The sequence below is a fragment of the Falco biarmicus genome, chromosome Z, assembly GCF_023638135.1.
Source record: "Falco biarmicus isolate bFalBia1 chromosome Z, bFalBia1.pri, whole genome shotgun sequence".
Lineage (NCBI taxonomy): Eukaryota > Metazoa > Chordata > Aves > Falconiformes > Falconidae > Falco > Falco biarmicus.
The window spans coordinates 48,325,979-48,353,876 of record NC_079311.1 but is presented as its reverse complement, the minus strand read 5'-3'; the positions used below and the strand labels follow the sequence as shown (position 1 = coordinate 48,353,876).

Genomic DNA, 27,898 nt, shown 5'->3' with positions numbered 1-27,898 from the left:
TACAGCCCTCCTTGCTGCACACGCACTGAATGCATCTCAGCAGTCATCACCATCCTTCCCTGCACTTGCAATGCTTCAGACTGAATCGCCTTTCAGTAACATGACCAACGTATAGAGGAATTATCCATCAGTACATTAATATTTATAAGATTCTCCCAAAGTCTTATTTTCCCGAATAGTGGTCACAACGTATCATGCCTATAGGGAACCACTAATCAGGGTTAAATCAAATTATCTCTTTTTATTCTAAAGACTCCTTCACTTAAAATATCTAATTTATTTTCTTTTTTTAGTTCACCTACTCTCACCTTTTTCTCTTGATCAGTCTATTCTATTCTTTTTCACCCTATTTAGTAATTTCACAAAGTACTTGTCACCTATGCTTCTGATTTCTTGTTGGTTTTACTTATTAGTTTTGTCTCTTCTTTCTTGCTCTTTTCGACCTAATCATCTATGTTGTTCTGATCTGCCATGTCTCTAACACAGGTTTTTAGTGGACAGGAATGATAATCAAATTATTCCAAATAATTTGATTCTTTCAAAAAACAGTTGTATACTGGTCTTCAGAAAAGTGGTATCTTTAGACAAAATGCAGAGTTACGAAGGCTAGTACAGTCTGAAAAATATTGACTTCCAGTGATAGAAATTCTAGTGAAAATAAAACCTGATCCGAACTTTTGATGGAAGAAACCTGTAAGAAGATAAGCCTCTAAACTTTGATTTTATTTTTTTCAGTTGTGTAATAAGAATATACATACCACACCTGGAGGAACTATAATTCAAGGCAGATATGAAAGTATGAGCTTATATTCAAGAAGTGTATTCTTGAATGATAGCTAATTTTCTCCTGTTAATTTTTAAAGTCAGGCTAAATGCAGCCAGTCTGAAAATAAATCTGTTCCTTAATGCTTGCTTCATAGCTGTACCCAGATTATGATAAAATATCTATGCTGCTCACCCCATGGGACTAAGGCAACATTAATTTATTCTTTTCAGTTCGGAATCAAGAAACAAAATGTGGTAGCTATTTCTCCGGTATTTTTGCTGAAATCTAACTTCATAGGCCTACATGGTAATTGCTGCAGTATTTGGACTCATTGGAAGGTACAGTGCACAGGTTTTGGCTGGGAGAGAATTAATTTTCTTTGTAGCAGCTCTACGGTGCTACATCTTGGATTTATAACAAAACCAGCACTGAGAGCACACTAAGGTTTTATTTATTGCTGAGCAGTGCTGATACAGTACACAAGAAGCTTGAAGGCGACACAGCTGGGACAGTTGACCACAACTGACCAGAGGGATATCCTGGAATATATGATGTCATGCTGAGCAATAAGAGATGGGATAAACATGAGCAAGGGGGAAACAATCATGGTTATGGCCTTCCCAAGTAACCCTTACACATGATGAAGTTCTGCTTTCCTGGAGGTGCCCTAACAACTGCCTGCTGCTGGTGTGGATGGGTTCCTTACTTTGCTGTGCTTGCTCACATAACTTTTGCTTTCCCTATTAAACTGTCTTTATCTCAACCCTCTCATTCTCTTACTTTTAACCTTTTGATTCTCTCCCCCATCCTACTAGGGTGGGAGTGAGTGATTGTCTGTATTGGGCTCAGCTGCCCATAAGCGTTAAAGCACAACATTCAGGAAGAATTTACTTACACAGGATTGCTTGACCCTCCATCCCCAACGACTTAAGAGGATGTACAGTTTCAGGGTCTACTTTAAGTTACAGAAATCAAGTAATTTTATTTGAGAGAAGTGACAATCAACAGTTACATTATTCCTGCAAGACTTAAGCCTTTGAACAGCTCTCAGTAGTCATGTCCCTTTGTAGTGATGGTGGGTTTTGTTGGCTTTTTTTCTTTACCCTGTGTATTGGGTTTTTGTGTGGAGGTTTTGGTAGCGTGGAGGGAGCTACAGGGATGGCTTCTGTGAGAAACTGCTAGAAGGTACCCCCATGTTTGACAGAGACAATGACAGCTGGCTCCAAGATGGATGGATCCATCACTGGCCAAGGCCAAGCCCATCAGTGACAGTAGCAGCGCCTCTGTGATAACATATTTAAGAAGGGGGGAAATATTGCTGTACAACAGCAGCCAGAAGAAAGGAGTGAGAATATGTGACAGAAACAACTCTGCAGACACCAAGGTCAGTGAATGAGGAGGAGAAGGAGGTGGTCAAGGTGGTGGAGAGCACAGATTCACCAGCAACCTGTGTTGAAGACCGTGGTGAGGCAGGCTGCTCCCTTGCCACCCAGGGACTACATGCTGGAGCAGGTGGATGTGCTCTGAAGGAAGCTGAGACCCTGTGGGAAGCCCACACTGGAGCAGGCTTCTGGCAGGGCCTGTGGCCTCATAGAGAGAGAAACCCACATGGGAGCAGGTTTTCCAGCAGGACTTGTGACCCCATGGGGGACCTACGCTGCAGCAGTCTGCTCCTGAAGGACTGCACCCCATGGAAGGGATCCACATTACAGCAGTTTGTGAAGAACTGCTTCCTGTGGGAAGGACTCACGTTGGAGAAGTTCATGGACTGTCTCCCATCAGGGGGATCCCATGCTGGAGCATCTTGACCCATGCGCCTTTTCTTGAAAAGGGAGAGTGACAGAGAGGCTTGGTGGGCACCTGGCATCCAGCCAGTGTCAGCCCATCACACCCTGTAAGAAGCTAACACTGATATGTATCTGAGCTTTGAAAATGAATTAGAAGATTAAGGAAGGAGAAGTGGAGGGGGAAACTAGAAACAGGTGATAGTGAAAAAGACAAAAGACTTTAGTAATATCCAACTTCTGATTTTTTTCCTTCATAAAGCACAGAATAAATCCATATCAAAGGGAAGAATGTCCTTTCAAACATGTTGGAGGTGGTATGTAAACAATCTTTACTTTTGCAAATTAAATAAATTGAAATCAATGGGGGTATTCCTACGAAAAACGGATGGAGGACTGGACACATCATTAGATCATGAAATTTATCTTTGTATCAATGCTCATATACGGGAACCTGTTTTAGCTTCAGATGCCTCTGATGTGTCAAAACATACATAGCAATTAATTCTCTGTAATTTTACTATTACAGTACTATAACATTAGCTCCAGTGAAAAAACTCAACTTCTGGCAGTGTAAATGCTACATGATGATAAAAGAAAGATTCTTTCGCTGCCAGGACAGGAGTGTTATGAAATAATGATTATAAAAATATCTAAAAGAGTAAAAGTCACCACTTTCTTACCTTGAATTTTCTTGAAAACTCTTGTATTCATAAACTTTAAAAATCTGTCTGCATAAAAACTTGGTCGGTGAACTGAAACAGTGTCCTACAAGATTGAAAAAGGTTTCAGTTGCATTTTTCACAAGTAAATTACAAATAAATTGTTAAGAAAGAAGTTGGACACCTCAGGTAAAGTATATCATGTGTTTCAGGCATATTCAAAACAAGTGAATCCTAACAAGTTTTTCCTTTTTAAAGGTTAATTCTTCAAGAACTTTAGGTATTTAATCTATGAAATCATGAGTTAAGAATTATATAGCTATATTCTGCAAAATCTTCCTAGCATTTGGAATTATTTTTTTCACATTATGTACTTTTTTCAGTTACAGATTCATTGATGTCCTGCTAAGTGGCCATTGCCTTGTGTAAGTTATAAGGACAAGGCAATCATTTTAGTTGCTTTTTGAAAAATCAACAAATAAAATCAAAGCATGTATTAGAAAACGGACCTAAAAGATTTCAGCAACAGCGGAAACCATGTGGTGATGGTAGACTATAAATATACTAGAGCTACCTCTGTCCCAGTCAACATAACTCGAAGTTCTATTGCTAAAATATCAGCAGTTAAAGAAAAAATAAAATCTACTTACCCCATCATAAACAAGAGCTTTCCATGAATGTTCCAACTTCTTCATTAACCTAAGCATATAAAACCAAAATCAGCCCTGCTTTATAAAATTTTCACATTTGTAATTAATTTCAGAATAGCTTATTCAGTAAAAACTTGAAATCCAATTTACCTGTAAGACTGGAGAATATCAATAATACCCATAAATAGAAGCAGCTTTTCTCCTCTATGGCTTTTAGCTGGAATACCTCCCATTCTGAGAGAAAAAACAAAAATGTAGTTATGTTACCCTTTAAGATACCTTTGATCAGCAGTTAGGAGGTGAACTGTACCCACTTGCAAACCTAAAGAAATAGGACAACGTTAAAGCTAGATGTCACAGTGTAAAGTCAGTCAGACATGGGTCACTTAGCAAGTGATTTTAAATAGCAAATCTAAAGTATCTGGGATCCAGTGGTAAATATCTATTCAAACCAAAAAGTATTTTAGGATAAATTTTAGATAGGACTGGAAATATTTAGATGATCTGAAAACTGGAAAAATTTAGATGACCTGAAAACTGGGAAAAAGTATACATCAGTTTATTACTAAGGAAAATAAATAATTTTGCCTAGCTGAAGGAGAATTTTGTCACTTTATTGATCACATGGAGCAAAATTATATAGAGCCTGCATATTACTTCAAGTCTGAAAAGGTTGTTTTGTATAGTTTTCACTAAAAATTACGTATGTGCTTTTCAAAAAGTTATTTAGAGACAGATTAGTGGTAGAAAAAGTAACAGTACCAAGCTGAGAAGCTTGACTGCCTGGATCTCCACTTGTTTGGGAGTATTTACTCAGCCATGACCTTAAAGAACAAGATGCTCATCCTAAGACCCTTGCTTCTTACTCCACCACCTAGAAAAAAGGGTCATTTTTTTTAGAACCAGAAACTGAAGTAAAATTTTCAGTTTGTCAGCTTCTGTTGACATTGATGGGCTCTCTACAAAACCAGAAGAAAAAGAGATTGAAGATGCAACACATGCAACTTTAACAGTTTTAGAAACAAATAATACACACCTGGAAAAGCTACCAAAGACATAGTTCATAGTATATTCCCCATTCTGCCGCTAAAGCACAGTGGTCACCTCCCCCAACAACACAGGGCTACCATCTACTCGTTTTTTATTATTTTTTCAGGGTCAAGTGTGTGTGTTTATTATTCTAGGCACAAAGGAACCCATGTAAGAACAAGTGGAGTTTAGATGACTGTAAAACCCTATTACCATAAACTCCAGCTCAGTTAAGTGTTCAGACATTCAGAAGTGTTAAATGGTTTAAAAAACGATATTCAGTCAGCTTTTCCTGGAAGCTACAACCATAAATTCAATCCAGTACAAAAGCAGCAGTTATTGTTGCTGGGTATCCACTCTCATCCTCATGTTTGTATGATCTCACAATGAACCACAGCAGAAGACTGAGCTCAAGGTCTTTTCTGAAAGACCACTCCAACCTTTGTGAGGTTTGTCATGCTACCAGTTACATCAATATGAGAGAGGAGATAGTGGAAGGGGCCAAGGAAGGACTCAACCGCTGCAGCAGGCTTTCAGCAGCAGTACTGCACTGCTCAGAATCTGGGCAGCACTACATTAACTCAAGTGATGTGGGAATCCAGGGTGAGCTTCCATACATACTAACCACAGGGACTTTCTTGGATAACCTATATAATCAGCTTTGGCTTTTAGTTAAAAAACAAAACCCAAAACCCAGTATGTCCCAAAACTGCCAGTATATCACCTCTGTACCATACAAGAGCATTCACCATGTTCTGTGTGAATATGAATGATGCTGTAAAAACTGAGTGAAATTCAGCTCTAATATATATTCTGGAATCTGAACATCTGGAAACTCTGTAAATGCTAAATATCATAATTCTCCCATTTGTTTGCTGTAGGTATAAGCACGTTTCTGTATTTTGCTAGACAGATCCCCTGAGAACCAGAAGAGTAAATCCTTAATTTGAAATTAAACCCTCATTACGATGAAGGACTGATTATGTAGAATGAGAATTGTGAACATAATGCTCTCACTAACACTGAATGTATCTCAAAGTATACAACAGAATAGCTATCATCTACATACTTAAATTTCTATGGCAGTTTTTGCTAGGTAGAAGAATAAGAGGAAAGCAGCAGTTCTTATCTCGGGAAATCTTGTACACAGGTATGACAATACAGTTCAGCGTACTGAGTCTACTACTATGAGGTGAAAACAACCACTTAGGAATATCCACTTCAATGTTAATAAATAGTTTTTGCTATGGCTCATCAGCCTGTTATACCCGAGACCTTGTAATAGCTGTCTCATAACATCTATTCTATAAATAAATGCCCTTCTGCACACATAAGTCAGTCTAAACTAACCAAATTTGCTATCATGTATTCGAAGATGATCAATCTACTAATCAGTTCTAATTTTCTGCTCTCCAGCAAATCTCGATGGTCCATCTTTTAGAAATAAATAAATAAAAAAGGCTTAATCTTTCAATTCTTGAAATGCAGTGTACTCTTGAATGTTTTGCCTTTTAATACCGAACGGCACAGACTGAAGAAACAGAATGTGCATGTTTTAATAGTAACCTTAAAAGCAGGCTACAGCACTTACGTATTTGTTGTCTTTGTGGTGACAGAGTCCCCTGACTTCCCAGGGCCCTGTATAGACTCCATGGCTGTGGAATAGAGAACTTTCTGCCCTCCAGGACGTTTCACATCTGATGCGCTCTGGGAACTCTCTCCTTCCTTTTCCTTCACATTACTGTTCAGTATGTGGATTCCCAGCAGCAGACTGTAATCCATGATCTTAAAACTTTCTAGAACCTATCAACAAAGAAGAAATGGCTGTACTGAAACAAAAAAAAGACTACATACAATATGAATTACACAGCAACATTTTGAAAACATAAGTTAAAATAGGCTTTCAAAGCACACATTTCTTTTACAAGGAAAATGTGTGAAATTATAATTAAACAAAAACCTTTTACTAACCCACACATGTCAAAGTGCTAGTTATCTGATTAGATCAAGGCTCTTGTTACAAGTGGGAAAGTAAGATGCATAGCTGAAATGTAACCTGATGTTATTTTGTAGTCAAGGAGGGTATGTCCAGTCAACACCTTTTTTATTTATAGCAAAAATTCCATTAATGGTGCCATCATATATTTAAGAACTACAGACATTTTTAAAGTCACCTCTAATGCATGTTCCAGACTACTGAGCATTTTGCCTCTCTACCTCCCCTCCACCTCCTGCTTATAACTGAGAAAGTATTCTTGTAGAGCTTTCAAATGTCAAAAAAAGCATTCACTATCACCCTCTCATTAACAGCTGATGAAATACGGGTAAAAAAAATCACGCATCTCTCCTTATTAGGTTAAATAGGGCAGATCTAAAACTGCAAAGGCAGTTTTATTTCTGAAGCATGACTTAACCAACCAGCCTTCTCTAGCTCTACCAACCATTTTTGCCTGTCAGCAGGCAAGTTCCCTTTCTTCCTTCAAGCACATATACTGTCATAAGTTTCCAGTCAGCTCCATCATTATGAAGTCTGGCATACTGCTATTAAAAGGAAATACATTTCAAGTCAGTAAGCAAACACAAACTAAACCAAGCTGTGATCACATCCAGTAATACAACCAAACTGTTAGCAGAGAGGAACTGTGTTAAGTCTGTTGTCTAACAGCAGTGCTAAGTGGAGGGAGAAAACCCAGTGGCAACTAGGAAGTATACGCTGTGCCGCTCATCACCTCTCCTTTGTCTCACGTAGCTCAGCAACAATTCATGATACCTTTTGGCACACAATGCCCTAACTAAGTTAATGGTCTCATTTTTGGCACAGAATTAAAAGGCAATACGTGAACAAGAACAAAACATGATTTTGCAGAGATGGCAAATGAAAAGTAGTAGCTCCAGGTATGTAAATTTGATGAAGACTATCAAGGTATAAATATTTTTAGAGAAAACATTGAGATGGCTTGGAGACTCTAAGATACATTTTGCAAATCCAAAATGAGATTTGTTGGCAATCACCAGAAGTATAGCAGTCTGCAAAACTGTATGAGGAGGAAAAGGGAGACTAGTACTTAACATGTTCCAAGACAGAATTTCAACTCCAATGTCCAAGTATATAGGCAAAGAGGTAGGAAAGCTCTGTTCCACTCCATTTGTATTTCTTATGTACTCATTATATATTAAGAAGCCAAATGTACAATACAGCTGAATTCTTTTCAATCTCTGGCATCTATCTTCCATGAGGAACAATGTGCCTTACTCTTAGCACTGCTGTAAGCATTTAAAGCGAAGAAACAAAGCACAACACACTGTAATCTAAGTGTAGAAACACATAGCCTCATTCTGATTTCCAGACACAAAGAAGGAATCTAGAAGACATGGTAGGTTTGATCTTGCTCAAAGTAATCCTGCACAGAGATGGATTAGTTCAAATGGAACAAGAAAAAGGCTGCTAATGGGTCTCAGTACTCCACATCATCCTCTGATGACAGAACTCACACAGGATTTCAGGACACAACAAAAAAGTGTAACCTACATTACCATACAAGAAGATAATGAAATTTTATTGTGCGTTGTGTGGGAATGTTGGTGGCTAATAACTTCCTGTTTCACAATCATGAATTGCAAAAATCGTGCAGCTAACAGGGACACAGGCACAGACACTTGGTGCCAAGTTCTAGAATTTTCTTTGCTGCTTGTTTATTGCTACCCTTTACTCAGACTTTCTCAAAAAGAAATTACTATATGATGCATTCATTGAACACATGTGATCAGGGGATGTTTGCCATCAAATACTGAAAGCAGGTTCTGGGTAGGTTGAAAAAAAACCCAACAATTAATCTTCCACTTACCTAGAGTAGTACAGTCAGCAATGCTGTTCACACAAAGCCAGATTACAGCAGCTAGTCAGGCTTGGAAAAAGCATTGCTACTTTTATTTTACAGTTATATACATAACTGCTGACAGCTCTGCCTTCAATCTAGTCTTTACCGCCTTTTGAATTAGATTACATTAGACACATTGTGATTTAACTGCACTAATTACATAACCTACGTCTAGGACTGGATGTAGCCTCATGGAAGGCTGTGGTAAAACATGCTGCCGCTTCTTCCACAAGGACCTCTTATATGATAACATTTATTTTTCTGACTGCATCAGTTCACCACTGTCACTTAAACCCATACGACTTGTATTGTACAATGGACTACTCTGTTCTAGGATTACTGAAAGACATCATAAAAACAAGTAGCTATCTTTGTTATTCCAGTTCATTATGAAATTGAAACATCCAACGGCTTAACTGCAGTACAGATTCTTACAAATAGCACATAGCGTATGAACTCTAGCCCTTGTCCCCTGGACCTTCTATTCATGGTCCTACTCAAGAAGCAGGACTGTCCAGTCTATAAAGTGTCTTCAGGATATCATAATATGACCTGCCCTCTGTCTGCCTGCTGGTCTCATACACAGTTCTGATTACCTCCCCTTAGAAATTTGATAACCAAACCAACCACTCCTTATGCAAATACACATTCTTTGACCAGATCTAAGCATGTTTTACTGCCCTGTTTGTTTCTAAGGAAAATTCTGATAGAAATAATTAACCAGAGCAACAATGAAGAATCATAACATCAACATTCAACAAAACCTTACTTCATGTCAAACTCTCCAGCCTGTATTAAGACAGAAATTTTACTTCAGTCAGTGGGATTTCCAGTTGAATATATCTGAAGGGTTCTCACATATTAATATTTTAAATATCATTATTATTTAAACGTGTAAGTAGTATTTTGCATACACAGTTGTACAAATTAATCTAGTTTGCCAAGCAAAAGTTGCAGTATGAAGCACATCAAGCTATTTCTGAACATGCAGCATCCTCTAAGAACACAAAAAGGCATGTCTTTTCCTGGGTTGAGGGTTGCTTGCAAGTAGCTTTGATGATTTTAAATAGAACTGCTGTTGAGAAGCAGCAGCAAGTTTTTGCTACAAAGGTACCAAAATGAGATCCTAATTGAATGAAAAAAGTACTCAAACAAATCACAGTATTGAAGAGCTATATTCATAGCAAAATGCAAAAGGTCTGTAAAACACCTGACGTTATCCATGTGAGATCACTAGAAATTGACATCAACTCCCAGAAATACACTCCTTGTGTCATTAAAGTGAGAGAAATTCAATCTTTACTCATGTAACCACTCTGAAATGCAACTTGATAGCAAAATCACACTGGGAGATTTCAGTAAATATATTCTTATTTGTTAGTACACAGCATTATTAAGAGTTGGTAATTTTTTTATATTGATGATAGTAATATTTAATAATGCCAAGTAAATGTTCAGTTCATTTACACAACATTTCATCTTGTTTGTATTTATGTATGTGTTATTTCACTAGCTACACAGATTCTGTCAACATGATGTTGACACCTGGTCACCAAGTACTGCTTGCAAGGCTGGCTTTAGCTCCTCTGACAACTTCCAGATGGCAAGCATCACTCACTCCAGCCTTAAGCTGTATTTTGCTTTCATACCACATAAAAACCCCAGTGAAATGGCATCACAATACATGATGCTTCAGAACATGGAAAAACAACTCCCTGAATCAGATTTTCTTTTCTCTGAGGTAATCAGATGTTAAAGCAATCTTAGACATGGTTACACTCAACTGTCATAGCCAGTGACTAATAGAGCTAAGCAAGTATTTTTGCCGTGGAATTTTTATTTTAGATTCAGCCAGCACAAGCTGTGCAGTGTCTGACAGAGAAATCTGCATTCACATTGCTAACCATACAAACAACTCCAGCCAGCACGTCATTTTCATAAAAGAACCAAACTCTACCAAAAGAACCACAACACCACTCAAAAAAATATAATTTCACAAGCTTATGAAATGCAAAAACTGAAAGGACAACCATACAATCAAACAATTCCTCTCCTACAAGCATTTTGGAAAAGGGACATAGGAACTAATATAACAGAAAGAAGGCTGATCTTACACTGAATCAATAATTACTCTCCAACATAAGGAGATACATAAAAATCCCACAAGGACCATCTTGCAAAATAAGCACTTCTTAGAAACAAATGCACAAATGTCAAATGTCATGTGATGGGTCTGGTTTAGAAAAAACTTATCACCCCTTACCCCCAAGTGCTTGTGGAATCACTTCCCATTTCAAGAGAATTCTTGAAACATACTGTTAACTAACGGTTTTAAAAATTACAATCTGGTTTCTGATTTTCAAAGTAGAGGCAAAGAGAAACTTGGAATGTCAATTGATACTACAGAAGTGACAATATAGAAAAATACAAGGCATCTGCAATATCATTACATGTCCATTTTCGTCAAGCTACCATTTCTGACAAAGAGGCCCTTATCTAAGTTTAGCAGCACATTCTCCACCCCTACGCCATGCCATGTCATCTATTATTTCTGTCCTATGTTGCAGTTCAATACTCCAAGTTGTGCCAACACTACTGTTTCTAAGGACATGCTGTAGAATGGGTCACTGAAATTATTTGGGTTAAAGAATAATCTGCGTAAACCCTTTGAGGGGAAAAAAAAAAGACAAGAAAAACAACAAAACCACCCCACTACTAAGGGTTTTGAAAAATCCAGTGAATAAATTTGATCATACAAGGTCTCTGTCACAGCTGCTTCAGCACAAAACAGACAGGTGTTCATGCCACCAAGCTAAGACTTTTGCAGCAACTGGCTAGAACAGCAGTGATAAAGATAATACAGATACTTGAAACTTAAAAGATACGACCCTCTTTGCCTTCAGCTTTGAATTTCCTTATCTTTACAGCTGCCTTTGTTAGTCAATGTTTGGTATGCTTCACTTCTTTTTTAAATTTTTACTTAGTTCCAAACTCTTGCGATGCTCCTAAATTGTAGTTCATGGTGTTCTTTGAACTGCTAAACAAGCCACATTTTCACTTAGCAAAAGCAGCACCTTTGTAATTAAGGTGCACATTCTGAAGGCTTTCCAAACTCATTTACCTGTCTTTCCTTACTTGAATGTCCTTATCTTTACAGCTGCCTTTGTTAGTCAGGCTATTAATGCCACTTTTAAAATGTGATTTCCTTAGAAATGTCCATAGTGTTCTTTGCTAATATGATAAAGGAAAAATGCAGACTAAAAACCTATTAAATTCTCACTAGTAAAAACACCTTGAAATTGTTGTGTTGTTCTCAAAAAACACATGACCACAACTGGATTAATTGTCATTGCTTCTGTAATAGGTATTTTGCAATACAGGTATCAATATATTAATTGTTCTAATGGTAGCTTACAAATGAAAAATGGGTAACCACATACTTTTGCTTAGAACATTCCTCAACACTTAGATGAAATTCTTATAAATGTAGAGAGCACCCCTAATGAACTATGCCTTTTGCTTTTCCTGCAACAGGATAATTTCCAAACATTGCTACCGAATGTCTGAAAAAGGAAAAAACCAAAACAGAAGCCCTAACAATATTGCATCAAACTAAATAAAAACAATTCTGGTAAAGTGAAACTTTGGAATAAAGAGGCTCAATTTCCATTTAAAATTATCAGAAGTGAAATCCCAAAATACAAAAAGCTGAACTCTGTTGTCTGGTTTCTAATTCTACTTAAAAAGCTTAGCAGCAATGCATGTTGTCCTTCATGTCTTGAAAAATTTTAAGCAATGAGAAAGAAAAAAAAACCCATGACTTGAACTCCTACTGTGACCACTACATAAAATATGGTGTTCACAAACTTTAATCCGTCAGGCAGTATGCAGATAATAGCCACAAAAATCCTGACAATACTCCTATGCGGCATCTAATCACTCTCCTAATTTTCTAATGCAGGTATAAATTACAAAAACTAAGTGTTCTACCACAGAGAGAACAACACCAAGTCCATCTTCATCCATCAGAGAAAGGTTTTGGTTTCCTCATAAGCAGTAAAATATGCCTTAAGGAAAGAGGTGAAGGAAAGAGTAGAGATTATTTGAATCTCACTTTTTAGTAATAGCTGTATTTACAGAGAGAAGATGAAAATTATTTTTCCACCTTCAAGAGTTTGGAAGAGATATCCCCAGCAAGAAATCATAAAACATGCATACTTTGCCTCCTTGTAGGTCATTAGCACTTCAACTGATAGCTCAAAAAATACTCCTCCTATTGAGACAGAAAATATAACTTCCTGCAAGACAAAATTCCCTGGTTTTATAGTGAGTTGCCTTGTCATTTTGTGTAAAACAACATTTGTTACTGTAGTTTTAAATGTGACAGGTGTCACAGGATCCCTAGGGTCACCAAGTTAACTGAGAAGAACTAGTTTTGAGTTTATAGGCCAGATCTTAAATACACTTAATTAAGAAAAGAGTAATCCTTAAGTAACAAATGAAGATCACTACTGCTCTTATAAACTCTGGTTTACTTTTTCCCCACTCTTCTGAATAGGTGTGGAATTAACCTTAACTTCAGTTTTTAGAATATCATGTCTTTGCAATTTTGCTAGGCAACTTTATCCTAAATTTCAGGATAAATAAATACTGCTTGATTTGCATAGATATTTTTTTCATCTCTGATATTTACATAAATGAAAAAGTGTTATGCAAGAGGAAGAAGAAATACTGGGAATTGAGCACTGACTGACAAAATGAAGTTATCTGAGTGCATACAGGTGAGTATCTTTCTAAGCAGACCTTAACAGCACCATAAACAGCAAGAGGAACAATACCTGGACATTTTTTTCCCATTTTCCCAGTTATTAGAGCTAACTGCATTTACATGCACTCCTCCTTTTAGCCCTTTTCAATTGTCTTTTCTCTTGGATTCAGCAGCAGACGGGAAGGGAAAAACACAACCAGGCTATTTTTAATAGAATACCCCAAATTCCTGCATATGACTAGCTGAAATTCAAGAACATACTTTCTCTGTGTGAGCATGTGAAGCAAAGACTGAGAAATACATAATCCTGTGATTATCAGTTCTCCTGAAATTCCCTTTAAAGTTGTTTGAAGTTATATTCATGTGCTTTGTTAGTTAACTAGATGAGAAACAGTTTGTAGAATAGTATCTCTGTATAACCATGACACTATCAGTTTTAAAAGGGACTTCTTTCTTTCCTTCTTTTAATAAGCAGTTACCAGTTCTTCTGTACCTTAAGGGATTACAGGGAGGATATTAAAAGTGTTTTCATAATCAAGCCACTGGACCATATTCTGATGAGGTGTGCTGCTGTACCTTTCCTACAGTAATTTTTGGCAAGCACCTCTATAAAACTCTATCTTCTTTTCTAATATGAGACTATCAAAAGACATGCCATAGCTTACCCTTTGCCCCACTTAAGTATTTCTCCACAGAGGAACAATTTCTGCAGGACTGTGTTTATAAAAAAACACAACAGCAGCTAAGTTTGATGTGGAGCTTAATTTTCTGCACCTTAAAAAAATTTTTTTTACAAATCACCAGATGCACTTTAAACTGTCTTTAATGGTTGTACTAAAAAAAAAGTTGTTTTTACTTAGTATTTGCTTATCTGCCATAAAGCTTTTAATTTTTGGACTCATTCAGGAGCAGAACAGTTTCTGTTAATATTTATAATAAAAACTTTATTTGGAAATTGGAAAATCTGCTCTATTCTTAAATAATTCATAATTCTATACAATGATCAGAGTAGCTAACAGCATGACTACTAAAAATAAATCACACCTATTAAAAATACCTTTTAATACTCTCAGTATTTATCATTATACAAAATACATTGGCACATTGGATTTACAAATTAAAGCACTCTAAAGTGAATAAGGCTTCAAAGCAAAGATTTTGAGGAAAGCTATTCAGGATAGTGAGTTGATTTATTTTTAGTACTATCTGCCTGTAGTGTGTCCCTGTCTTCTTTCCCTCTCCACCTCCCCACTCACCCCAGTAACTCCAGTAGCAAGGATAGTATAGCTGTAGCAAGCCTCAGCAATAGTCCAGAACTTGAAAGCTAGTTCAAATTTTCAATTGTGTGCATTGTATGTATGATAAACTCAGGAATATTACATCCTTTGGAACACTGTAACGTTATACTCCTTGGTTTAGCAAAGGTGCAAAAAGTGCAAAAGGGTCTGTGAGCAGAGCTGTCAGACCCTGTCATCTTGAGTGTGAACGTAACATGCAGGGGACACAGGAGCTGGATGATGCTATCAATCTGTACCCTGTCCCAAAGCAGACAATCTGGAGTGGCTACTGGAGGCACCAGCCCACAACAGATCACACTAGCCACAGAGCTTCATCCTCTAAATGAGCAGATCATGCATCTCCTCATCACATCTGCAGGAAGGTGTGACAGACAAGAACTGATACTCCAGCAGCGGACCACCACCGCTGCCGTACCCGTTACTACCTCTCCCTGGGGAGGGAGCTGCGTGTCTGCTCAGGAGATGTATCAGGAGGCCAGCTCAGCTAAGCAAGGAAGCCACAGCTTGAATGTGAAAAGGCAGCATACAGGATGGGGGAGGACAGACAAGCTATAAAGGAGGAACTGAAAAACATTGGCTGATGGCAATTATTGCCAGGGAAGCCAAAGCTCTGACAGAGTTAAGACTTGCACAAGTTAAGGGCACAAAGAAAAGCTTCTACTGCTATATTAGCGGTAAAAGACTGACCAAGGAAAATGTGGGCCCATTGCTGAATGGGGCGGGTAATGCAGTGACAGCAGACACAGATGACAGCAGGTCTCCAGTGCCGCCTTTGTTGTCACCAGCAAGTTCTGCCAGGCCTCTGCACTTTGTGATGGAGCTTAAGGAGGAGAAGAGCTACCAGCTGGGGGTATTTATATTAAAGAAGCAGGAAAAAAGCACTTCTTACCGATTCTGACTACAAACATGAACAATGAAAATATAATCCAAATAGAAGCAACAGAGAAGAGAATTTCTTAGTCCTGAAAAACTGGCAAGATCAAAAATTTCCTCTCCTTAATGGATTTTTAATTTCAGTGCCTACACTAACTTTCTCATTTCAGAGTAAGAGGAAAAAGAGATGACAAGTTTTGAAGCCCTGGAAGTCAAGGTCAGTCATCACTCATACCAAGTAGCCATTCAAATAGCATAGGGGCAGAAACAAGCAGTGAGAAAACTGATGTTCTTTTCTCAGAATGATTGGAGTATCTCTCTTCCTTCTAAAGGCAGCTAGTCAGATTCAACCTCATCTGTTGAGCAAATTCAGCTGTGTGAAAGATAATACTGTCTGCTCTCTTTGTTTTACAACAAAGAATAAAACTTATTTGAATAGAAAAAGAAAGCCAGTTAATTTTTTCATATACGTGTAACATTCAGTGTTTATATTTATCTACGGACAGACACATACACATACTATACAATATATATGTGCATTTATGTATATACACTGATTATTTAAAAATAATTTTCTTCTTTTCTTTCAATAATATTAAGATTTAGCTGGGCCTTTAAGAACTCCACACTAACTTTAGAGTTGTTTATCTAAACTTAGAAACTGAAAAACGCAAGTTCAGCATTCAAATAACATGCTGCAAGAATTTAGCTGTACTTTCAGAGAACCAGTAAGAGTCCCCTTTATACATAACAATTAAATGATTGATTCTTGTTTTAACTCTTCAGTCCAGTTCCCTCCTTTAAATTCTGTTTATTATTTTCTATACAATAGATCCCCCCAGGCTTTAACTGGGTAAGTAACCTTCAACAAGTGGGGGGGATGCACAAAAGGGCATCCACATCCCCAGATGTGACATACTGATGCATTCTGCATTATCACACATGGCAGGAGATCAGGAAACACTCACTGCAAGAGGCTACAGAAAGAACAATGTGTGGTGTTAGATAAATGTCTCACACTGAACATGCAGCTGAGCATTAGGTCACCCAGCTTTGCAAACTAAGCACAAGGCATTGCAGACTTCTGTGATAATTAAACAGAATGTACTATTCATGTGCAAAACCAATGCTTTCCATCTTGCACCACAGGTGGCAGTGAACAACACACTCTGATGTTCAGGATGCCTCTTCTATGTGATGAGTTCAGTCTGCCCATTCTGCTGTTTTATTATGAAACCCTCAGGACTGCCCTCAAAGTCAATCTCTTCTCTCCACAAGCCCTGTGAATCTTTTGAAACTCTGAGAGACCTGGATAACTCCCCTTTTTCCTACTTTATATTTTCTTACCTTTGCTACAGAAAAAAATCCATTTTACAACAACTCTCCCTGTTTACAAGAGGCAATGACTCCATTCACCAAGGTTGTCTCAAAGCGCAATGGCACTCATCCTTCTCCTGCCTTGAGAATGTTATGTGGACATTAAAGCATTACCCTTCAGTTCAGGAAAAAATTACTTTCCTCCAGAAGTAAGACTGCTGCCACTAGACACGCTTCCCCCATTCAGTTTCCTAGCTCTTGTTAACTTAAAAAGAGGCAGTCTTACCGAAGCAGGACTGAGCTTGCAGCTCTGCGTATAGTTTATCATAGGTAACAATGGTACCACAGGGCTAATTCCGCCCCAGAAAAAAATCGTTAAAATCTCCAAACTAATAGAAAGCAAGAACAAGAATATTAAAAAAAACCCCAACCTCTACTGGATAACATTCCTATATTCATCTGTATTTCCACGGATGGATCACCGTAATCCTGGATGTACAGACAACCAGGGGGACAGCCCTGCAGAAAGGGATCTGGAGGCTGTGCGGAACGCTAAGCTCAATCGTCAGGAATGTGCCCTGGTGGCCAGAATGGCCAACCCATATCCTGGGGCGCATTAAGCATGGTATAGCTAACTGGTTGAAAGAAGTGATTGTTCCACTATACTCAGCATTGCTGTGGCCTCACCCCAAACACTATGTGCAGTTTTGGGCTCCATGATATAAGAAGGATCTAAAAATACCAGAATGTGTTCAAAGAAGGACAAAAAATATGGTGAAAGGACTAGAGGGCACGACCTGTGATGAGCGGATGAAGACATTAGGTTTGTTCAGCTTAGAGAAAAGACTGAGGGGTGACCTCATTGCTGTCTACAACTTCCTCATGAAGGGGGGAAAAAAAGGTGGTGCTGATCTCTGATGCCTGGTGATAGGAAGCGAGGGAATGGCTTAAAGCTGCATCAAGGAAGTTCAGATTGGGTATTAGGAAAAAGTTCTTCACTGAGACGGTGATCAAGCACTGGAACAAGTTCCCCAGGGAAGTGGTTGTGGCCCCAAGCCTGTTAGTGTTCGAGAAGTATTTGGTCAACCTTCCTAGATAGAAGGGTTTAACTTTCAGATTGCCCTGTGTGGAGCCAGGAGTTGGCCTCTATGACTCTTGTGGATACCTTCCAACTCACGATATTCCATTCTATGATTCTATGTTCACAGATCTCAATAGCTTAACTAAAATGTGGGCTTCATCAAGTGCTTTGGCATCCACAGTTTTTTTGTAATTAAATTACACGGAAAAGGAACAGAGGTTGAACAACATACAGAGCCACGTCCTGCTCTCTGTTTTGCTGAGGTAAAACTAGAACAGATGTGAACACAGAAGTTTTAAATAGTCAGTAACTTTTACTCACTCGACAATCCCGCTGCAGTGTTTTCATTAGTGCACTGTGTGTTTCAGAGTCAAAATACAACCCTTCATGCATGTCTTGCAAGAAATCCAAGTCTTTGAATGTAGGGTTGGACTTCTCCCTTTCTTTTCTTGATGCTCTCCGTTTGTATGTGGAACCTTTCAAGTCATATGTGAAATGCATTTTCAAGGCTCGCGGCAAAACATTGTTCATTACAACAATTCTAATATTAATGCCTCCTGACTGAACGCAGTACAGCCCATAAAATTTGGGCAGAAGAGTCCTTGGATTCTGGTTCAGATTCTACAACAAAAGAGATATTGTTAAATATATTTATTTTCAATAAAATTCCATGCTTAAGAATGTTAGGTTTTTTAATACCAAAGGGCATTCACAAATATCAAGAAAACTGTGCATGTTTTCCTACTCAGGATAGTTTCTTTGACCAGTTGATTCTCTTTGTGGGTCTGTATTTCAGAAAGCTAGCATAAACACCACCTTTTTGCCAGGAGCTTATATATGCCAAGAACAAAGCAATAACTGCATTTATGTCAGGTTTCTCTTTCTCACATCCCATGAAAGAGCAGACTGGGCCAAACCTAAAAGCATCCCGAAGATTTAATTTATTTTTTCTGACCTGAACAACCTTTGCATTCAACCTGCTGGAAGGAGTTTGGCTCAAATGTAGTTCTCATTACCTTGACTTGGATTCTGAAAAACAGAACCCCTGTCTTCATGAGGCTTTTCACATTGAAGGTTAGGGCCAAATGACCAAGCTGTCTCCACAGGAATGTGAGGTCATAACAAAACCACAACTGAACATCAGAACAGAAAAGTGTGAAATAATCCAAATTCTACAACAGTCAAAAACCTAACTAAGAGAGGACAAGAAGAGGTGAGAGAGAAAATCCCCCTGAATACAACTTCTGTCAGGTTTTGGCATGAAAAAGGAAGAAGGGGAAAACTACTTCAAGTCTTACATGATTACTAAGTCACAACACAGAACTATGGGAAGAAAGTACTTTCACAGGAAATAATCACAGTGATTAAATTAGTTTTACACTTTGGAAACCCTTCCATATGGCAGCAGTGAGAATAAAGTTCCCATAAACAAAGCAAAGTGGCCTTATATTTACTTATAATAACTCAAACTTATGCTGAACTGATTATCATGATTAGAAAAAACAACAAATGATGTGGCACCATAGCTCCTTCTGATGCTGTCAGTGCACAATTTTTTTAAAAGAAACATGAATCCACATTATTTTAGTGTAAGAATGACAATATTCCTCATTTATAGTGCAAGTGAGAGGGTAACTTTTCAAGTGTTTACTTAAGAAAGCAAAAAAAAGAAAAGACAGTCAGTCATGGGTCTAATACTCAGAATCTGTTATGTATGGGTGACTTGTTTAAAAAAAGGACAATTTCTACTTACTTTGGAGCCATGGTTTCCCCTTCTGATGACTGACACACATAAAACAATACAATTGACTTAGCATTAGCCCTCAAAAAGTTCTACTTAAAAATAAAGTTTTGAACAAATGATATGATAAAAATATTTTTTACATACTTGTTTTAACACATGAGAAATGGAAATTAGAAGTAGTCCAGAAACAAAAGTGAGACTGACCAGCCTAGTTCCTTTGTCCACTCTAAGTGAAATGCAGAGGGTAGACAAACACAAAAAATTTTGAGAAAAAAAGTTCAATTAGAAATTTAGTAACAAAAACTTTTTTTTGTTACTAGCTGATTAGAAGCAAAGTTTGGTATCAAATCAAAAGATGACATTCAGCTTCATCTTGAATGTTAAAAGAACAGCCATCATCTTAAATATATTCTTGATTTATATTTATTCTTTCTGATGGGTGTGTGGGTATAAAGTTGAAAGACAGATAAAAAATGTCAAAAATATTATGAAAAACATGGATAAAGCCAATGAAAGATTAAAAGACAATAAATGAAACTGAATCCTCAGAAGTGTGACACGGAACAGGAAAAACACAGGTAAAATATAGTTTTCTATTACTTACCATATAATAACCCGGCAAGAGCTTCTGAAGAAACTCAGCCTCTTTGTGTTGAACTGTTTTGATGATGAACTCGTCATCACTAGTTACAAAAAATAAGGACCCACTGGCACCTGGGTTGGATAACTCAATTAAAGGCTCACTGCAGATTGAGTACTGGAAGAAACAAAAATTGTTTTTCACTGCCAATGTACATGTTACTCAAAAACAAGCTTAATAAAAAGAACTGCAGGTTCAAATAGGCACAGGAGAATCATGGAGCTTACTCTTTTGTCTTCAACTGCAGCAAGTCCACTACTGTACAGCAAGCTGGGTGACAGTAATTTTGCTGAGACTTAGCAGGGCAGTTGTGACACTCCACTCTGCCCAGGACATGCTGTACAACTGTGGAAGAGCAGTTGGCAGCTAAGTGTATGGTCTCTTTTCACATCCCACTGCACTAGCTGAACTTTCCCTAGAGTGAATCGAATGGTTAAGGTGAAGACAGTCCATCCCCACACCATCAGCACTGCAAATTCTGGAATCAGAACCATTAAGATGGCATTTTCACTGTAATTACTCGCTTTTCACAGCCATTTATGAAACAGGTATGGGAAGATGTTAAAACACACACATTGGGAGTACAGGTCTCTCACTGTAGACAAATAGGAATCACAGAGTCGTCAGGATTCTGTGCATTCCTGTACACAGGAGGGGACCTCAGAAGATCACCTAGTCCAACCCCCGGCTAAAGCAGGTTCGCCTAGAGCAGCTTGCACAGGATGGCGTCCAGGTGGGTTTTGAATGTCACCAGAGAAGGAGACTCCACAGCCTCTCTGGGCAGCCTGTCCCAGGGCTCTGTCATCCTCGAGGTGAAGTTCTTCCTCACGTTCACATGGAAATTCCTGTGTTGCAGTTTGTGCCCGCTGCCCCTTGTCCTGTCACTGGGCACCAGGAAAAGAGCCTGGCCCCGTCCCCCTGACACTCGGCCTGAAGATACCTGTATGCACGATGAGATCCCCTCTCAGCCTTCTCCAGGCTGCACCGGCCCAGCTCTCTCGGCCTTCCCTCATGAGGGAGATGCTCCAGCCCCCTCACCCCCTTGGCAGCCCCCCGCTGGCCCCTCTCCAGTCGCTCACTGTCTCTCCTGAACTGGGGAACCCAGCGCTGGGCACAGCACTCCAGGTGCGGCCTCACCAGGGCAGAGCAGAGGGGCAGGACACCCCCCGCACCCGCTGGCCACGCTCCTCCTGATGCACCCCATGCTGACACTGGCACCTTTTGTGAAACTGGGATTGAAACATCTTGGTACAACTGCTTGAAACAGAAAAACTATGTACCAGTGAGCAGGAAAAACTGTTTTGAAGGACCATTGTTTTGGATGCTTAGACAGGCTTTCTCTTCCACAGGGACACATAATGATTACAATCACATTAAGGAGGAAAAAACACACCAAGGAGTATTCCTTACTAGTAGAACCAGATCTCACACAGAGGCTAATGAACATTTATTAAATCTCCATTAACGTACACTTCATGCTTCATTCAAACTAAATGGAGAGGAGACATTAAGCTCAAAAACATAGAAAAATCTGTTTATATTAAACTCAAGAGCTTGTTTAAAGTATGATATCATTAAATCTTCATTCATGCACTCTTTTCCTTTGTTATATATCATCAATTTTACAAACGTGGAGATGTACTGTACAGTCCGGTATTTTAAAGCTTCAATCTTTGAAAGAAAAAAAGTTACACAGGATGTGAATTATGAGCAGTGTAAGCACCAGGGAATTATTCTTAGCAGTGCACTATGTCTTCTGGTCTTCTTAGAACAAAAGCAGTAACTGTTTCAGCAACAAATATCTGGTTTATTGGGTCACTGCCTGAGATGAGCAATTCCACAAGAAAAAACAGGTTTTTTTGTTGAAAACAGCTTTCATTAAATTCAACTGGAGTCTTGCCGCTGTGGGTGGTGATAGCAAAGAAAAGTGACACAAGGAAATCTAATAAGTATGTTCTTTTGTGAGTGCTTGCACTAAAGAAGCATGCTTCCTATGGACTCAGACCACTGCCTTAATGTATTTTCTTGTTATGGCTCCAGCTGAGGCTTTTCCCATGCCTGCAATTTTTAAGGGACTTTTGCATGCTATAAAAATGTTTCTTGTTTCTTTCCCTGCTTCTCCAGTTCACTCAGTTCCAATTAATATGACAGACTTTTCTTATTAATCTTACAGTTGCAATTGTCTACAGATAGAACAATACGGCTCTGTAACACTACAGACCTTGAGAGCAAATCAGCAATTGTATTGCAACCCCTATGTTTTTCTTGTAAAAATATATAAAGCTCATGAGTAACTTCATTGTTGAAAGCATTTGAAACCAATTATCCTAAACTTTACAGCTTAATAAAACAGCATACCATAAGTGCAAGTTATTAGCCTACACTGTGTGTTGGTCATTTTACAGTTGAGTTGATTCCTGCAAAAAAAGTCTACACACCAAATGCTAGAGCCCACCTGATTTTGACCGGACACTTATGAAAGCCAAATCAAAAATGAAAAGAAAAAAAATTCTGAAGCCTTTGATAATTAAATACTTTATGATCAAGAAGTTTCCCAGCAAAATGCCAGTGCTCAATGAGGTTTCCAGTGTGTCCTGTGTTTGGCTGGGATAGAGTTAATTTTCTTCCTAGTAGCTGCTACAGTGCTGTTTCTGAATTTAGTATAAGAATAACGTTGGTAACACACCAGTGTTTTAGTTGTTGATAAGTAGCACTGACTCTTAAATCAAGGACTTTTCAGTCTCCCATGCTCTGCCCATGAGCACAAGAAGCTGGGAGGGAGCACAGCCATGATAGCTGACCCCAACTAGCCAAAGGGATATTCCGTACCACAGAATGTCATGTTCAGTATATAAACTGGGGGAAGCTGGCCCCAGGCGTGCTGATCGCTACTGGGGGTCTGGGTGGGCATCGGTCAGTGGGTGGTGAGCAACTGTATTGTGTATTACTTGTCTGTCTTTGGTTTATTTATCTTTTTTCTTTTTCTTGTCTCCCTTTCCATTACAATTATTATTACATTTTATTTCAATTATGAAACTAGTCTTACGTCAGCCCATGGGTTTTACCATTTTCTTGACTCCTCTTCCCATCCTACCCAGGGGTTAGGGGCGCAGAGTAAGGAAACAACTGCGTGGTACTTGGTTGCTGGCTGGGGTTAAACCACGACAGTCCTTTTTGTTGCTAAAGGTGGGGCCACTGAAGAACATAAAAAAACCCAGCAGGTAGATCAGGCTGCTAAGATTTAAGTGGCTCAGGTGGATCTGGCTTGGCAGCAGAAGGGTGAATTATTCATAGCTTGGTGGGCCCATGACACCTCAGGCCAGCAAGGAAGAAATGCAACATATAAATGGGCTTGTGATAGAGGGGTGGACTTGACCATGGGTACTACTGCACAGGTCATTCATGAGCATGCACCATGCACTGCAATTACGCAAGCCCAGTGGTTATAGCTTCTCTGGCACAGAGAACAATGACTGAAATATAAATATGGGGAGACCTGGGAGATGGATTGTATCACACTCCCACAAACCTGCCAAGGTAAGAGCCATGTGCTTACAATAGCAGAAGCAACCACTGGATGGCTGGAGACTTATCCTGCCTCACAACACTGCCTGAAACACTGTCCTGGTCTTTGAAAAGTCAGTCTTACAGGGACACAGTACTCCAGAAAGAAACGAGTCAGACAACGGGGCTCATTTCCAAAACAACCTCATAACACCTGGGCCAAAGAGCATGGTATTGAGTGGGTATATCACATCCCTTATCATGCACCTGCCTCTGGAAAAATCAAAGAATACAATAGACTACACTGAGAACAATGGGTGATAGGACATTCAATTGTTGGGATGCACATCTAGCAAAAGCCACCTGGTTAGTCAACGCTAAAGGACCTGCCTGTCAGGCTAGCCCTACCCATCCAGAATGTTTATGTACTGTGGAAGGGGATAAAGTTCCTGCAGTGCACATAAGAAATATACTACAGAAAGCAGTCTGGGTTATTCCTGCCTCAGGCAAAGGAAAACCCATCCATGGGACTGCTTTTGCTCAAAGATGTGGGTGCACTTGGTGAGTAATGCACTCAGATGGGTAAGACTCATGCATACCTCAAGGGGATTTCAGTTTGGGTGAGAATGGCCAATGAGTTAAACTGTGTAATAGCAATTGCTATATAACACTTTATTTTCACTTTATGGTAGCTGATGCATATCACTACTCTGGGTGCCTTGTGGAATCCATCCCCAAACTCCAGATTTGGGAATCTGAACCCAATTCCCTTTCAGTCACCATATCAAGGGTATTACAGTAAAAATCACCCAGATTAATCAAGAGTGAGTTTTGATGAAAACCAGACAAGGGCAGCAGTGATGGAATCAGAATTGGCTTCAGCATGGAACACACCAACTTTACTGCCCTGAAAGACTGTTATACAGATGGAACCCAAAGTCATGGACTAAATGAACTGAACAGATGCCATCAGGTGGCCCACAGACTAAGGGAACACTATCTGTGTGTACATATCAAATGGCAGGAAAGCTGATGGTGTTTTGGAAAGTGTGGGACCCGGGTATGACATAAATGGTACAGCATAAGGTGTGGATACTGCCCTGGTTTTGGCTGGGATAGAGTTAATTTTCTTCCTAGTAGCTGCTACAGTGTGGTGCTTTTGAATTTAGTATGAGAACAACGTTGATAAACTAATGTTTTAGTTGTTGATAAGTAGTGCTTACTCAAGTCAAGGACTTTTCAGTCTCCCATGCTCTGCCAGTGAGCAGAGGCACAAGAAGCCGGGGGGGACACAGCCAGGACAGCTGACCCCAACTAGCCAAAGGGGTATTTCATGCCATAGAACGTCATATTCAGTATATAAAGCTCAGGAGAGTTGGCCTGGGCCTGCCTGGGGGATCCCCTGCTGGGGGTCTGGGTGGGCATCGGTCAGAGGGTGGTGAGTAATTGTACTGCGCACCACTTGTCTGTCTTGGTTTTATTTCCCTCTCTGTTTTTGCCATCTCCCTTTTCATTACAATATTATTATCATCATTATATTTAATTTAATTTCATTTAAACTACTAAACGGTTCTTACCTTCACCCACAGGTTTTACCTTTTTCCTGATTCTCCTCACCATCCCTCCAGGGGGCGGGGGGAGTGTGTGAGCGAGTTGGCTATATGGTACTTAGCTGGTGGCTGGGGTTAAACGACAGGACAGTGACAATCTAGTTCTACTGTTCAAATGTATTTACCTTCGTTATTCAGTCTGAGTCCTATAGTGCATTACCGCTCAACCTCCTTGGAAAAGGTGAAGCTATAACTTTGGGCTTTTTCATTGCAAATTAACAGTATAAACTCACATAAGCCTGGTGTAATTTCTTTTCTTTTTACTTTGCTTCCCTTCCCCTTCAGCCACAGTTGGACCATCACGTGGCATATTGTAAAGTGTTTTAGATACCAAACTGGAATTATGGTCACTATATGACGGATCCAGATTTCAAAGAAACAAGAGGACTGTTCAGGCAGAACCCTGACACATGCTACTGGGAGCAAACTCTTAATCAGATGTTTTGGTCAAAACCAACTGGGAAAAGGGTCCCAAACTAGAAACAGGTCTTTTTATGATCATAGTACCCCTCTGATCACATCTGCCTCTGGAGCACAAGAGACTGCAACCTGCTCTGATTGCAAAGTGATGCGCATTTAGAATCAGAAACAACAGGAATGGATTCTGAAATGCATACAGAGTAACCTCTCAGAGACATGCATCAGTTGCAGCACCACACACTGAAATGCTAACTATATTTCAGAAAAATACCTGAAGTTTGTTGAAAAATACCTTGTTGAAGGAAAACTCCTTTTGCATTTTCAAGAAAAGAAGGTGCACTTCATCTTGAAACTATCTTTTCTAGTTGTCCTTTTCCCTTGGAAACATATCACTAGCGTCTTTTGCTGTGCCACAAAGCAGAAGAACCTACAAGCTGGGCTTTCTTTAGTGGGAATTTCCCTCAAGGATTAGTCATTTTGTAGCTGAGTGTTACGGATCTCTTATCAACACCAAGCAGTCTTTCTATAATCTTTAATTTGTGCTACTGTAAATGCTTCCTTAGATGGAACAGAAGTTGCAGGTGGTAACAGCTTTACTCTAGCAGGTACGGTCTTTATAGTAGCTAGCAACACAGCCCACATACTTCGCCCTTTGCCAAGTCCATAAAAGGACACGGACACATTACATATTCCATAATAACACCACTGTCCTACACAACATCCTTGTCTCTAAACCAGAGACACGGATTTGACAGATGGACCACTTGGTGGATAAGGAATTGGCTGCATGGTCACACTCAAAGAGTTGTGGTCAATGGCTCGATGTCCAAGCGAAGACTAGTGATGAGTGGTGCTCCTCAGGGGTTGGCATAGGTACTGGTGCTGTTTAACATCTTTTTAACATGTTTAATATGTTGGTGACATGGGCACTGAGATTAAGATCATGGTCAGTAAGTTTGTCAACATGCTGGAGGGATCTTGACAGGGCTTGAGAAGTGGACCCACATGCACCTCATGAAGTTCAACAATGCCAAGTGCAAGGTCCTGCACGTGGGTTGGGACAACCCCCAGTATCAATACAGGCTGGGTGGAGAATGGATTGAAAGCAGCCCTCAGGAGAAAGACTTGAGGGTGTTGGTTGACGAAAAGCTCAACATGGCCTGATAATGTGTGTTCGCAGCCCAGAAAGCCAGCCATATTCCTGGGCTGCATCAAAAGAAATGTGGCCAGCAGGTCGAGGGAGGGTATTCACCCCCCCTACTGTGCTCTCATCAGACCCTACCTGGAGTGCTGCATTCAGCTCTGGGGCCCCCAGCATAAGGAGGACACGGACCTGTTGGAGTGAGTCCAGAGGAGGGCCACAAAGATGACCAGAGGGCTGGAGCACCTCTCCTGTGAAGACAGGCTGAGAGAGTTGGGGTTGTTCAGCCTGGAGAAGAGAAGGTTCCAGGGAGACTTTATAGCGGCCTTCCAGCACCTAAAGGGGGACTACAGGAAAGCTGGAGAGGGACCTCTCACAAGGGCATGTAGTGATAGGACATGGGGTAATGACTTTAAGCTGAAAGAAGGTGTATTTAGATCAGCTACAAGGAAGAAAATCTTCACTATGAGGGTGGTGAGACACTGGAACAGGCTGCCCAGAGAAGCTGTGGATGCCCCATCCCTGAAAGTGTTCAAGGCCAGGTTGGATGGGGCTTTGAGGAACCTGGTCTAGTGGAAGGTGTCCCTGTCCATGGCAGGGGGGGTGGAATTAGGTAATCTTTAAGGTCCCTTCCAACCCAGGCCATCCTATGATTCTATGACATAAAGCTCCAGCCCAAGTACATGTCCCTGCTACTAACATCTATAATTCAAATGAACGATCTTTTCTTATA

General features: G+C 39.6%; 1 protein-coding gene across 1 annotated transcript in view; it reads right to left on the bottom strand.

Annotated features, from left to right (window-relative positions):
- PIP5K1B (phosphatidylinositol-4-phosphate 5-kinase type 1 beta) overlaps nucleotides 1-27,898 on the bottom strand; it is an 88,773-nt gene that overhangs the window by 29,209 nt on the left and 31,666 nt on the right. Inside the window, exons 6-11 of the mRNA XM_056325783.1 lie at nucleotides 20,455-20,607; nucleotides 18,428-18,727; nucleotides 6,483-6,694; nucleotides 4,013-4,096; nucleotides 3,863-3,911; nucleotides 3,234-3,318 (exon numbers count right to left, since the gene is read on the bottom strand). Of these exons, the coding sequence (XP_056181758.1) occupies nucleotides 3,234-3,318; nucleotides 3,863-3,911; nucleotides 4,013-4,096; nucleotides 6,483-6,694; nucleotides 18,428-18,727; nucleotides 20,455-20,607 (883 nt within the window). The remainder of the gene's footprint in view (nucleotides 1-3,233; nucleotides 3,319-3,862; nucleotides 3,912-4,012; nucleotides 4,097-6,482; nucleotides 6,695-18,427; nucleotides 18,728-20,454; nucleotides 20,608-27,898) is intronic.